At 32.9% G+C, this 15,180-nt stretch overlaps 1 protein-coding gene across 1 annotated transcript in view; it reads right to left on the bottom strand.

Moving 5' to 3' along the window:
- LOC131820570 (disintegrin and metalloproteinase domain-containing protein 18-like) overlaps positions 1-15,180 on the bottom strand; it is a 213,905-nt gene that overhangs the window by 147,223 nt on the left and 51,502 nt on the right. The window contains exons 8-10 of the mRNA XM_059156250.1: positions 12,791-12,862; positions 12,428-12,594; positions 11,398-11,479 (exon numbers count right to left, since the gene is read on the bottom strand). Coding sequence (XP_059012233.1) covers positions 11,398-11,479; positions 12,428-12,594; positions 12,791-12,862 — 321 coding nt within the window. The remainder of the gene's footprint in view (positions 1-11,397; positions 11,480-12,427; positions 12,595-12,790; positions 12,863-15,180) is intronic.

Genomic DNA, 15,180 nt, shown 5'->3' with positions numbered 1-15,180 from the left:
GATATGATACTCTATGTGGAAAAACCAAAAGACTCCACTCCAAAACTGCTAGAACTTATACAGGAATTCAGTAAAGTGTCAGGATATAAAATCAATGCACAGAAATCAGTTGCATTTCTCTACACCAACAGCAAGACAGAAGAAAGGGAAATTAAGGAGTCAATCCCATTTACAATTGCACCCCAAACCATAAGATACCTAGGAATAAACCTAATCAAAGAGACACAGAATCTATACTCAGAAAACTATAAAGTACTCATGAAAGAAATTGAGGAAGACACAAAGAAATGGAAAAATGTTCCATGCTCCTGGATTGGAAGAATAAATATTGTGAAAATGTCTATGCTACCTAAAGCAATCTACACATTTAATGCAACTCCTATCAAAGTACCATCCATCTTTTTCAAAGAAATGGAACAAATAATTCTAAAATTTATATGGAACCAGAAAAGACCTCGAATAGCTAAAGGGATATTGAAAAAGAAAGCCAACGTTGGTGGCATCACAATCCCGGACTTCAAGCTCTATTACAAAGCTGTCATCATCAAGACAGCATGGTACTTGCACAAAAACAGACCCGTAGATCAATGGAACAGAATAGAGAGCCCAGAAATAGACCCTCAACTCTATGGACAACTAATCTTCGACAAAGCAGTAAAGAATGTCCAATGGAAAAAAAACAGCCTCTTCAATAAATGGTGCTGGGATAATTGGACAGCCACATGCAGAAAAATGAAATTGGACCATTTCCTTACACCACACACAAAAATAGACTCAAAATGGATGAAGGACCTCAATGTGCGAAAGGAATCCATCAAAATCCTTGAGGAGAACACAGGCAGCAACCTCTTTGACCTCAGCCGCATCAACATCTTCCTAGGAACAACGCCAAAGGCAAGGGAAGCAAGGGCAAAAATGAACTATTGGGATTTCATCAAGATCAAAAGCTTTTGCACAGCAAAGGAAACAGTTAACAAAATCAAAAGACAACTGACAGAATGGGAGAAAATATTTGCAAACGACATATCAGATAAAGGACTAGTGTCCAGAATCTATAAAGAACTTAGCAAACTCAACACCCAAAGAACAAATAATCCAATCAAGAAATGGGCAGAGAACATGAACAGACATTTATGCAAAGAAGACATTCAGATGGCCAACAGACACATGAAAAAGTGCTGCATATCACTCGGCATCAGGGAAATACAAATCAAAACCACAATGCCATATCACCTCACACCAGTCAGAATGGCTAAAATCAACAAGTCAGGAAATGACAGATGCTGGCGAGGATGCGGAGAAAGGGGAACCCTCCTACACTGTTGGTGGGAATGCAAGCTGGTGCAACCTCTCTGGAAAACAGCATGGAGGTTCCTCAAAATGTTGAAAATAGAACTGCCCTATGACCCAGCAATTGCACTATTGGGCATTTACCCTAAAGATACAAACGTAGTGATCCAAAGGGGCACGTGTACTCGAATGTTTATAGCAGCAATGTCCACAATAGCCAAACTATGGAAAGAACCTAGATGTCCATCAACAGATGAATGGATCAAGAAGATGTGGTATATATACACAATGGAATACTATGCAGCCATCAAAAGAAATGAAATCTTGCCATTTGCGACAATATGGATGGAACTAGAGCGTATCATGCTTAGCGAAATAAGTCAAGCGGAGAAAGACAACTATCATATGATCTCCCTGATATGAGGAAGTGGTGATGCAACATGGGGGCTTAAGTGGGTACGAGAAGAATAAATGAAAGAAGATGGGATTGGGAGGGAGACAAACCATAAGTGACTCTTAATCTCACAAAACAAACTGAGGGTTGTTGGGGGGAGGGGGTTTGGGAGAAGGGGGTGGTATTATGGACACTGGGGAGGGTATGTGTTTTGGTGAGTGCTGTGAAGTGTGTAAACCTGGTGATTCACAGACCTGTACCCCTGGGGATAAAAATATATGTTTATAAAATATAAAAAATTATATTAAAAAAAAGAGAAAAAAAAAGAAATAAAAGCAATTTAAATTTTGAAACAAAAAAAAAGTGCTCAACGTAAAAACTCAGGGCAAAGTCATTATGTTGTTGTTGTTGTTGTTTACCTCTGAAAAACACAACAAGATATTACTACCTATTAGAATATATACAACCAAAAAATTAAAACTAACAAATTTTGGTAAATATTGGGGAAAATGGGGAGCTTATGTACTGTGATAGGGATATAAATTTGTATGGAAAACAGTATGGAGATTATTCATATTATTAAAATTAAAATCACCATATGATTCAGTAATCCCACCTCTAGGTATATATCTAAAGGAAACGAAGTCACTATTCGAAGACATATCTGCACTCTTATGTTCATTATAAAATTATTAACTCTAAGCAAGAGATGGAAATAACTTCAGTATCCATTATTGGGTGAATGGATAAAATAAGTATGGTAAATATATACTATGGAATACTACTGAACCATGAAAAATTAAGAAATACTGCCATTTACAACAGCATGGATGGATCTTGAAGGTATTATACTAAGTGAAATATTTCAAAGATTTTATATATATTTTAATTTATGTATTATGATATCCCTTACATACAGAATCTGAAGAAAAAGCAAACTAATGGAAACTTAGAGTTGAGTTGACAAGAGGTGAACCTGGGGTGGAATAAGGTGGTCAAAGGGTACAAACTTGCAACTATAATATGAAAAAGTTCTGGGGATCTAATGTACAGCATGATGATCATAGTTAATAATATATACATACATTTTTATTGTGCTTCCCTTTATTAAACTTTGCATATATCACATTCTTACAAGTTGAAAGTTTATAGCAATCTTGTATAAAAGAGGTCTGCTGCCACCATTTTTCTAACGACATTTGTTCATTTTGTGTCTCTCTGTCACATGTTGGTAATTCTTGCAATATTTCAAGTTTTTTCATTATTATTGTATTTGTTATGGTGATCTGTGATCAGTAATTATGACCCACTGAAAACTCAGAACTAGTTTACTTAAGGTATATACCTTGTTTTTCCTTAAAGGCATAATGCTTTTGAACAGTACAGTATAGTGTTTATTTTTTATATGCACTGGGAAACATAATTTTTTATTTGCACTGGGAAACCAAAAAAAATAATAATAATTTGACTTCGTTTATTGAGATAATCACTTTATTGAGGCGGTCTGGAACAAAACCCACAAGACCTCTGAAGTTTATCTCTACTGTACTAAATACATAAAAGTTGCTAAGAGAGTAGATCTTAAAATTCCTTACCATACATGCATAAAAAACAGTGGCAACTATATGAGATAGTAGATGTATTAACATTTTTATGTAGATTATATTGCAATACAGATGTATGCCAATTTATCAAATTGTACAAAATTTACACAATGTTAAAAGTTTGCAATGTTATAAGAAATCATTTCTTATATTTACAAATTATAATATGTCAATTATTTTTCAATAAAGCTGGAAAAAAATGGAGGCTCTTACTGCTAGGATAAATGAAGCAGAACAGAGAATTAATGATATAGAAGGCCAAATGACAGAGAATAAAGAAGCTGAGCAAAAGAGAGACAAACAATTACTGGACCGCAAGGGTAGAATTTGAAGGATAAATGATACTATAAGATGAAACAATATTAGAATAATTGGGATTCCAGAAGAAGAAAGAGAGAGGGGATCAGAGGGTATATTGGAGAGAATTATTGGAGAAAATTTCCCTAATATGGCAAAGGGAAAAAGCATCAAAATCCAGGAGGAGCAGGAATCCCCCTCAAAATCAATTAGAATAGATCCACACCCCATCATCTGATAGTAAAATTTACAAGTCTTACCAACAAAGAGAAAATCCTGAAAGCAGCCCTGGACAATAAGTCTGTAACATACAATGGTAAAAATATTAGATTGGCATCAGACTTATCCACAGAGACCTGGCAGGCCAGAAAGAACTGGCATGATATATTCAGAGCACTAAATGAGAAAAACATGCAGCCAAGAATACTATATCCAGCTAGGCTATCATTAAAAATAGAAGGAAAGGTAAAGAGCTTCCAGGAAAAAACAAAAACTAAAAGAATTTGTAAACACCAAACCAGCTCTACAGGAAATATTGAAAGGGGTCCTCTAAGCAAATAGAGCCTAAAAGTAGTAGATCAGAAAGGAACAATATACAATAATAATCACTATACAGGCAATACAATGGCACTAAATTCATATATCTCAATAGTTAGCCTGAATGTAAATGGGCTAAATGCCCAATCAAAAGACACAAGGTATCAGAATGGAAAAACAAACAAACAAACAAAAAACAAACAAAAAAATCAATATGCTGTCTACAAAAAATAATTTTGGACCCAAAGACACCTCCAGATTTAAAGTGAAGGAGTGGGAAACAATTTACCATGCTAATAGACATCAAAAGAAAGCTGGGATGGCAATTCTTATATCAGATCAATTAGATTTTAAGCCAAAGACTATAATAAGAGATGAGGAAGGACACTATATCATACTCAAAGGGTCTGTCCAACAAGATCTAGCAACTTTAAATATCTATGCTCCTAACATGGGAGCAGCCAACTATATAAACAAATTAATAACAAAATCAAAGAAATGTTCAACAAAGAAATTATTGACAATAATACAATAATAGTAGTGTACTTTAACACTCCCCTCCCTGAAATGGACAGATCATCCAAGCAAAAGATCAACAAGAAAATAAAGATCTTAAATGATACACTGGACCTGATGGTCATCACAGATATATTCAGAACATTCCATCCCAAAGCATCAGAATACACATTCTTCTTGAGTGCACATGGAACATTCTCTAGAATAGGTCACATCCTGGGTCATAAATCAGGTCTCAACCAGTATCAAAAACTTGGGATCATTCCCTGCTTTTTTCAGAACACAATGCTCTAAAGCTAGAACTCAATTACAAGAGGAAATTTGGAAAGAACCCAAATACATGGAGACTAAACAGCATCCTTCTAAAGAATGAATGGGCCAACCAGGAAATTATAGAATAATTGATAAAAATCAAGGAAACAAATGATAATGAAAGCAAAACGGCTCAAAATCTGTAGGACACAGAAAAGGCAGTCTTGAGAGGAAAATATATAGTGGTACAAGCCTTTCTCAAGAAACAAGAAAGGTCCCAAAGACACCTAACCCTACACCTAGAGGAGCTGGAGAAAGAACAATAAAGAAAGCCTAAACCCAGAAAGAGAAGAGAAATAATAAATATTGGAGCAGAAATCAATGAAATAGAAACCAAAGGAAAAAAAAAAAAAGAAAGAAAGAAAGAAAGAAAAAGAAAAAGAAAAGAAATCAATGAAAATAGGAGCTGGTTCTTTGAAAGAATAAGATTGATAAACCCCTGGCCAGACTTATCAAAAAGAAAAGAGAAAGGACCCAAATAAATAAAATCATGAATGAAAGAGGAGAGATCACAACCAACACCAAAAAAATACAAACAATTATAAGAACATAACTATACGCAACTATACGCCAGCAAATTTGACAATCTTGAAGAAATGGATGCATTCCTAAAGACATATAAACTACCACTACTGAACAAGGAAGAAATATAAAACCTGAACAGACCCATAACCAGTAAGGAGATTGAAGCAGTCATCAAAAATCTCCCAACAAACAAGAGCCCAGGGCCAGACGGCTTCCCAGGGGAATTCTACCAAACATTTAAAGAAGAACTAATTCCTATTCTCCTGAAACTGTTCCAAAAAATAGAAATAGAAGGAAAACTTCCAAACTCATTTTATGAGGCCAGCATCACCTTGATCCCAAAACCAGACAAGGATCCCATCAAAAAGGAGAATTATAGACCAATATCCCTGATGAACACAGATGCAAAAATTCTCACCAAAAATCTAGCCAACAGGATCCAACAGTACATTAAAAGGATTATTCAGAACGACCAAGTGGGATGTATTCCAGGGCTGCAAGGTTGGTTCAACATCTGCAAATCAATCAATATGATACAATACATTAATAAAAGAACTCTTCAAAGTGTAGGGATAGAGGATACATACCTCAATATCATCAAATCCATCTATGAAAAACCCACTGTGAATATCATTCTTACAGGCATGTCCATTATCACCACTGCTATTCAACATAGTACTAGATGTCCTAGTCTTAGCAATCAGACAACAAAAATAAATTAAAGGCATCCAAATAAGCAAAGAAGTCAAATTCTCACTCTTCACATATATGATACTATATGTGGAAAACCCAAAAGACTCCACTCCAAATCTTCTAGAACTTGTACAGGAATTCAGTAAAGTGTCAGGATATAAATCAATGCACAGAAATCAGTTGCATTTCTTTACACCAACAACAAGACAGAAAAATAGGGAAATTAAGGAGTTAATCCCATTTACAAAACCATAAAATACCTAGGAATAAACCTAACCAGAGAGGCAAAGAATCTATACTCAGAAAGCTATAAAGTACTCATGAAAGAAACTGAGGAAGACACAAAGAAATGGAAAAATGTCCCATGTTCATGAATTGGAAGAAAAATTATTGTGTAAATGTCTATGCTACCGAAAGCCATCTACACATTTAATGCAATCACTATCAAAATCCCATCCATTTTTTTTTTCAAATAAATGGAACAAATAATCCTAAAATTTATATGGAACCAGAAAAGACCTCGAATAGCCAGAGGAATATTGAGAAAGAAAGCCAAAAGTTGGTGGCATCGCAATTCCAGACTTCAAGTTCTATTGCAAAGTTGTCATCATCAAGACAGTATGGTACTGGCACAAAAACAGAAACATAGATCAATGGAACAGAATAGAGAGCCCAGAAATAGACCCTCAACTAATCTTCGACAAAGCAGGAAAGAATGTCCAATGAAAAAAAGACAGTGTCTTCAACAAATGGTGCAGAAAACATGCAGAAAGCATGCAGAAAAATGAAACTGGACCATTTCCTTACACCACACATGAAAATAGACTCAAAATGGATGAAGGATCTCAGTGTGAGAAACGAATCCATCAAAATCCTTGAGGAGAACACAGGCAGCAACCTCTTCAATCTCAGCCACAGCAACTTCTTCCTAGGAACATCGCCAAAGGCAAGGGAAGCAAGAGCAAAAGTGAACTATTGGGACTTCATCAAGATCAAAAGCTTTTGCACACCAAAAGAAACAGTTAACAAAACCAAAAGACAACTGACAGAATTGGAGAAGACATTTGCAAACAACATATCAGATAAAGGGCTATTGTCCAAATTCTATTAAGAACTTAGCAAACTCAATACCCAAAGAACAAATAATCCAATCAAGAAATGGGCAGAGGACATGAACAGACATTTCTGCAAAGAAGACATCCAGATAGTCAACGGACACATGTAAAAGTGCTCCACCTCACTCAGCATCAGTGAAATACAAATCAAAACCACAATGAGATATCACCTCACATCAGTCAGAATGGCTAAAATTAACAAGTAAGGAAATGACAGATGCTGGCAAGGATCGGAAAAAGGGGAACCCTCCTACACTGTTGGTGGTAATGCAAGCTGGTGCAACCACTCTGGAAAACAGCATGGAGGTTCCTCAAAAAGTTGAAAATAAACCTACCATATGACCCAGCAATTGCACTCCTGGGTATTTAACCTAAAGATACAAATGTAGTGAACTGAAGGGTGACATGCACCCGAATGTTTATAGCAGCAATGTCCACAATAGCCAAACTATGGAAAGAACCTAGATGTCCATCAACAGATGAATAGATAAAGAAGAGATGGTATATTTATATACAATGGGAATACTATGCAGCCATCAAAAGAAATGAAATCTTGCCATTTGCGATGACGTGGATGGAACTAGAGGGTATTATTCTTAGTGAAATAAGTCAATTGGAAAAAGACAACTATCATATGATCTCCCTGATATGAGGAAGTGGAGATGCAACGTGAGGGGTTTTGGGGGTAGGAGAAGAATAAATGAAACAAAATGGGATCGGGAGGGAGACAAACCATAAGAGACTCTTAATCTCACAAAACAAACTGAGGGTAGGACGTGGGGAGGGAGAGGGTGATGGGGTTATGGACACTGGGGAGGTTATGTGCTATGGTGAGTGCTGTGAAATGTGTAAACCTGGTGATTCACAGACCTGTACTCCTGGGCCTAAAAATACATTATATGTTTTATTAAAAATTTTAAAAATTATTTAAAAAAATAATAAAAAAACCACTCTCAAATATTTGAGCTGGCACACTAAATTCAAAAACTCAAATATATTTACCTAGATAATAAATTTACTGCTAAATAAAGATTTTTCTGTTCTTGTTTGTCCTGAACACTTAGTTTCTATTCCTTTATTTGTTTCTCCAGGAAAATGTCAACATAAATTAGCAAGATCTTATAAGTTGTTTCGGTTTATAAATTATCCTTTTCTGAGAAAGCCCTTACAATTTGTAATATTAATCTGTGAGGATAAGGGCTGTTGGGATTAAAGTAGGACAGGGTAATCTATGGTCCACAGACCCAATCTGGTGTATGACCTGTATAGTCTGCAAATAAGGATTGTTCTGTATTTTTTAATAGTTGAAAAAAACAAACAAAAAATATTTTGTGACATATGAAATTATATGAGGTTTAAATTTCAGTATTCATGAATAAGTTTTTATTGTAAAATCACCATGCTCATAAATTTATATTTTTCTATATTGGATTTTGCATTACAATGGCAGAGTTTAGTACCATAGAGTATCTGTGACATAGTAGTTCACATGGTCTACAAAGCCTAAAACATTTACTACCTCTTTCTTTATAATGTTTTCTAATCCTTAAGGTAGAGCTTAAAGTGAATAGGTGTCATCATAAGGCATCCAATTCAAATGAAATTATTACAGGATCTTTACACCAGAGAAGTGAGAGGCAACTCTAAGATTAGAAAAGCAGAATGTTGCTAACAACACCAGAACAGGATGAATGAATTAAAAAATTTAGATTGTGCTATTCAGCAAGAGCTACATAACAGAAGGGAGAGCAGTTTCACAGGAATAGGAAGCAATAGTTTTAATACATTGTTCTAAGCAGGGTCAGTATGTAGAGATAATAAAATATTTCACTGCCACCATCCAATCATCCATATTTGCTGAATATACTCAAAAGCATCAAAGCAAAGATGCCCAGGGAATGTATATATTTCCTTGTGCGATAGACCAGAGAAGAGGATTAGTGTGAAGTGGATATAAGAACATTTAGGTGATTGCTCCAAAGTGAAAATATAAAGAAATATTAGAAGATGTAGAAATAAAAGAAAAATTAAATAAGATAAAATAAATTAGATGATGAGTCAACATGCTTTAATTAACAAAGCTCCAGAGAGAAAAGGGAAGCAAATGATTAAATGTAATATAGTAAAATTTCTCAGATCAGAAATAAATAGTATCCAGATTGAAAGGTCTTCAGTACAACTGCCATACTGGATGATGAAAAACAACACCATGTAAGGATCAAAAGATTTAAATGTTTCCATAGAGAAAACAAATAAAACACACACAAATGAATGAGAATAAGAATAGCATTATATTCCTAAAGAAATGATAAAAGACAAAAGAAAAGACCTTTAAAATTCCAAAGTACAATTATTTTAAAAGTAAAATTAACCAAGCAATCTTTGAAATAATTAAATATATTTTCAATCATGTCACTCTCAAACAATTTAATACACATCTATTTTTTAAGTAAATTATAGAGGCATATAGACTCCCAAAATGAGTAAGCCAGTCATGAAAAAAAGAATACACATGTCCCAAAAAAGACACAATAGAAAATTTGTAAACACCTATGCAAAAAGTCTAATAGAGATTGGGGAATAAATATACGTCCCTAGGGTTAAAAAGAGGATTTTTTTGAAACATGTAGAGAAGTAGAGAAAATTTTTAATTTTATTAGAAAAATTGGGCAAAAGCAATATGATAACAATTACAAATTTGGGAAGAGACAAAAGTTATGCAATGAAGACAATTTAAGTTTAGTTCATTATTTGGCCCATCAGAGAATAAAACAAAATTCTAATAATTTATATGATTATAGAGGAAGAATGGAAGAAGTGGCATGTAAGTATGATGAACTATTAGGGTCTTAAATTCTGATTTCAATGATAAGAAGTCAACAGATGTCTAAATTTGAAAATGCAAGAAATTTCATGGGGATATTATTTAGAAATATGGAGTAAAAAATGAATAAACTATTCCTACACATATAAACAGGATAATTTTCACAGACATAATTTTGAACAAATAAATGGCAGACATAAGAATACACACTGCATTATTTAAGTTACATAACGTTCAAAAAGAGGCCAAACTAACCAAGGATGTGAAGTGTCAGGAAAGTGGTTTTCTTTGGTATGGATAGTCAGTGGAACAAGATATATGATTCACAGTGGTCTTCTGAAATGCTGAAATATTCTATTTCTTGGTCTCTGTGAGGTTCATGTCTACATATTGACTTAGTCAAAATTTATTCTCCTATATATCTATGATCTTTTCCATGTTCTCTATATATGATATACTCCAGTAAAACTTTTATTTATAAGGAAATGAAAGTGAAAGTATAAGCCAGGAAGAACAATTTTAAAAATTAAGAAAAATAATTCAAGGAGTGTAGTTTATGCAAGGGGGGATTCAGTTTGTTTGTTTGTTTGTTTGTTTTTCAGTAATAGTCCTGTAAAACCACTTATATTTATGATAAGTGAATGTGTATTTCTTGGTAACATATAAATTCTAAACAAAAAAGTGGAGCTATAGGATTCAACATATATGCATCTTTTTAAAAGCTGTTCAAAATAGTACTGAAATGATGCATAAATAAGGACAATGCAGAACAATGATGGTTAATGGATACATACATTTGTAACAACTGCATAAAGTACACATAAAATGGAAGCACAAATTCATGATTTTTGTTCTTTAAAGTAGACATGCTCTTTTTTCTATGGCTTAGAAAATCTGATATAAACGTTAGTCATTTTGCCTACTTGGTGAATAAGTATATTAATGTATGTTACACTTTTGATTTATGTTATAACTTATAATTAAATAAACTTTCTGAGATTAAAATAATTCTGTCCCAACAAAATAATAAACACACATATAGAGGAAAATGTCAGGTTAATATTCACTACTTTTATTTTATACTATTTAGCTATGTAAAAGAATATAAAATAAAATATAGAAAATAATATATATAATATATATGTAATATATATAATTATAATTATATAATATATAATAATATAAAATATAAATATATATAATAATTAAATATAAATAACAAATATATATTATAAAAATATAAATATAAAATATAAATAAAAATAGTAAAGAAGGATAAAAATTACATACCATAGCAATATCTGCATCATAGCTTTTATTGCATATTGTGCCAGGAAATGTTGCTCCCAAATATGCAGGACGTTTCCTGTAACTACATCATTATAGTATAGCCTTTTTTATTGCCATACTTATTCAGAACAATTTACTAGCTTACTTTTAAATTAAATCTCCTATATATTTAAAATGATTTTTCAAACAAACCAATTTTTGATCTGGATATTATCTAATATATTTACAAAATGGGTCAAATCATTAAAAACTATAATTTATTTTTTTAGTTAAATATTTATTTATTTATTTATTTGAGGGTGGAGAGGAGCTGAGGGAGAGGGAGAAGAAGGGAATCTCAAGCAGAGTCATCTCTGAGTGCATTGTGGGGCCTCCGTATCAGAGCCCTGAGATCATGACAAGAGCTGAATCCTAAGTTGGACACGTAACCAACTGAGCCACCCAGGCACTCCTAAAATTCATTTTAAATCCAATTTTCTCTCCTCACCGAATTCCTAGACTTGATAAAATTTTACTATCTTGAATTTTCCTCGGTTTTCTTTGTACTACATGCATTCTTTTGGTTACTAAAAGTTAAACAAAGGAGTTTTTAACTTGTGTAATAAGAAGTCTTGCCTATCTAAAATGTAAGCATTTTCTTAAATTATTACCAAAAATATCTTCTTTAGTCAAAGAGTAGACAAAAAATTATTAACATATTATAGGTCAGAGTAACTGAATGGTGACAATTTTGACATTATTAAAAAGCTAAAGCTTATATGTATTCTATAGTATAGTTAACATCATGAAAGTTTATAAAAGGCAAATCTTACATAAATTATATTCTAAAATATATTTTTATATAATTTATTTATGTTGTTTTTATTTTTAGCATATTCTCAACTATACAATTGCACTCATGGCAACAGCTATGTTAATTTAAAATTTTCAGAGGGGCCTACAGAAATTGAAGAACACAATAAATGTATTAAATTATCAAATTATTGAAATTATTTGATATCTCTTTTTTAATGTAGAACATTGTGCTTACATAAGTAAGAATGTTATGTCATGGGGCCGTAGGATAAGATAGTCCTGTTTCCATATGAAAAGTCTTTGTAATAAATCACCAGCATCCCCGTTGGTAGAAATTTTGTTTTTATCTGACCACAATTCCAAGGAGGACAGCATCACAGTCAGTTTGAACTGGGTAAACATCTAAAATAAGATTTATGGCATACTTGTTCAAATAACATTAGTCATTAGTTCAAAATTACATAAAAATAAAGAATAAGTTCAGTTTATTATTCTGGATATTAATAACTGAAGATTTTTAAGTCATTAATTTGTCATGATAGAAATAAGTTTCAGTGATTTTTCATAAAATTATAAATGTAAAAAACTTAAGACTTACAGTGTTGACAAGACCAATAATTTGGATAATTTTCTGTGTTACAGCCATCACTTCTGATCCCATATAATCATACTGAAAAATATTTTAAGTGATTTTAAAAAAATGTGAGTGAGTGATAGCAATTTTTTATGGTGTGTATATCTTGCTTACACCAGGTAGGTAAACCACAGCATTTGTCAGACAATATAAAACATATTAATATGAAGATAATAATATTTATAATAAAAGAAACAATAAAAATCATAGGTTTCTGAAATAGGTTTTCAATTGTCGATGCTTTAAAGACACTCTCGGGTGCATGTGCCCCTTTGGATCACTACGTTTGTATCTTTAGGGTAAATACCCAATAGTGCAATAGTGAATGTTTATAGCAGCAATGTCCACAATAGCCAAACTATGGAAAGAACCTAGATGTCCATCAACAGATGAATGGATCAAGAAGATGTGGTATATATACACAATGGAATACTATGCAGCCATCAAAAGAAATGAAATCTTGCCATTTGCGACAACATGGATGGAACTAGAGCGTATCATGCTTAGCGAAATAAGTCAAGCAGAGAAAGACAACTATCATATGATCTCCCTGATATGAGGAAGTGGTGATGTAACATGGGGGCTTAAGTGGGTAGGAGAAGAATCAATGAAACAAGATGGGATTGGGAGGGAGACAAACCATAAGTGACTCTTAATCTCACAAAACAAACTGAGGGTTGCTGGGGGGAGGGGGTTTGGAAGAAGGGGGTGGGATTATGGACATTGGGGAGGGTATATGCTTTGGTGAGTGCTGTGAAGTGTGTAAACCTGGTGATTCACAGACCTGTACCCCTGGGGATAAAAATATATGTTTATAAAAAATAAAAAATTAAAATAGTTTAAAAAAATAGACACTCTCAAACAGAAACAATTGAAATCAAAAAGTCCTAAAATAACTTCTTCATAGATTCCTCCTTAGTATAATGGGATTTTTTTTTTTTTTTTCAGCCAGACACAGAGAAAATAGCAGTCATTTTTTATGACACAGAGGGAATCACAAAACCTCTTGTCACATGGTTGGTTAAAAAAAAAAAATCAAATAAATAAATAAATATTTAAAAGTCAAAATGCTTAAATATTTCTACAGAACAAAACCCAGAAATCCCAATTATAAAATATTAAAAATTATGTGGCATAAGAATTTAAAAGTTTTGATAAATAAGTTGAAATTATGTAAAAGCAAGGAGAAAAAAAGTCCTTTGAAACTAGAAAATTCTTGAGAGGACTTAAGATCTTTTTTCTTAAGATTTTATTTATTTGTCAGAGAGAGTGAAAGAGAAAGAATACAAGCAAGGGGAGCTGCAGGCAGAAGGAGAAGCACGCTCCCCATTGAGCAAGGAGCCCTGCATTGGGATCATGGATCCCAACGATCCTGGAATCATGACCTGAGCCAAAGGCAGATACTTAACCAACTGAGCCACCCAGGTGAGAGGACATAAATTCTTATTTGGGAACTTAATTAACACATGTTCTTTCGAGTCATATTTTGGAAAATGATTAATACTTTTGCAAAAGTTCTAATTTTTTTAAATGAAAAAAAGAATCCTAGCAAATCTTAGAAATCTGTATAGTTTCCTCAAAATTATGATAGTTAAGGAAATGAATTACTTGTTATAATTGTTGATAATAGAAGTAATGGAAAATTAATTATATATTTCCATTGGATGAATAAGAAATATATTCTAGTCAAAATGTTTTCCTTATAGTCAAAGAAACAGTCCATTAGACAGTTGTTATATACATGAAAGATATCCCCATAAAACACACAAATAGAATAATCCTTACTTATTACAATCTGAGAATATTCAAGATCATCAGAGTAGAAGTATAATTTCATATACTAAATGTCAAGACTCTTTGGAAGATATCACTAGCTTCAAAGGTTTATTTCACAAGTTAAAAATTCTCTATAGGGAAGACATAACAATGCTTAAATAGTAGGAAAAAATACACATCACCAAAATATGGAAAACAAAATGGACACGATTAAAAGGAAAATTTAAGAAACCCACAATCCTAGTTCCAGATATTAAGATAATTCTTTTAACAACTGATACAATGAGAGGAAATGTAATAAATATAGAAGATCTGAACAATGCAGTTAAAATATTTGACTCATTAATATACAAAGAGTACTGCATCTAACAAGGGCAGAATGTAATAAATCCTTTCCAAATGCGTGTGGACCATTTACAAAATTGACCATATACTGGGCCACAAGGGAAGTCACAATAGATTTCCAAAATTTTACGTCATTCAGATTATGCTTTTTTACCAATATGGAAAAAAAAAACCCTAGATACGAGCAACTAAAATATAACTTGAAAATCCCCAAATATTTTTAATCTAACCAG

This window comes from Mustela lutreola, chromosome 18 (assembly GCF_030435805.1).
Source record: "Mustela lutreola isolate mMusLut2 chromosome 18, mMusLut2.pri, whole genome shotgun sequence".
NCBI classification, from domain to species: Eukaryota; Metazoa; Chordata; class Mammalia; order Carnivora; family Mustelidae; genus Mustela; species Mustela lutreola.
This window is presented reverse-complemented; position numbering and strand designations above follow the sequence as displayed.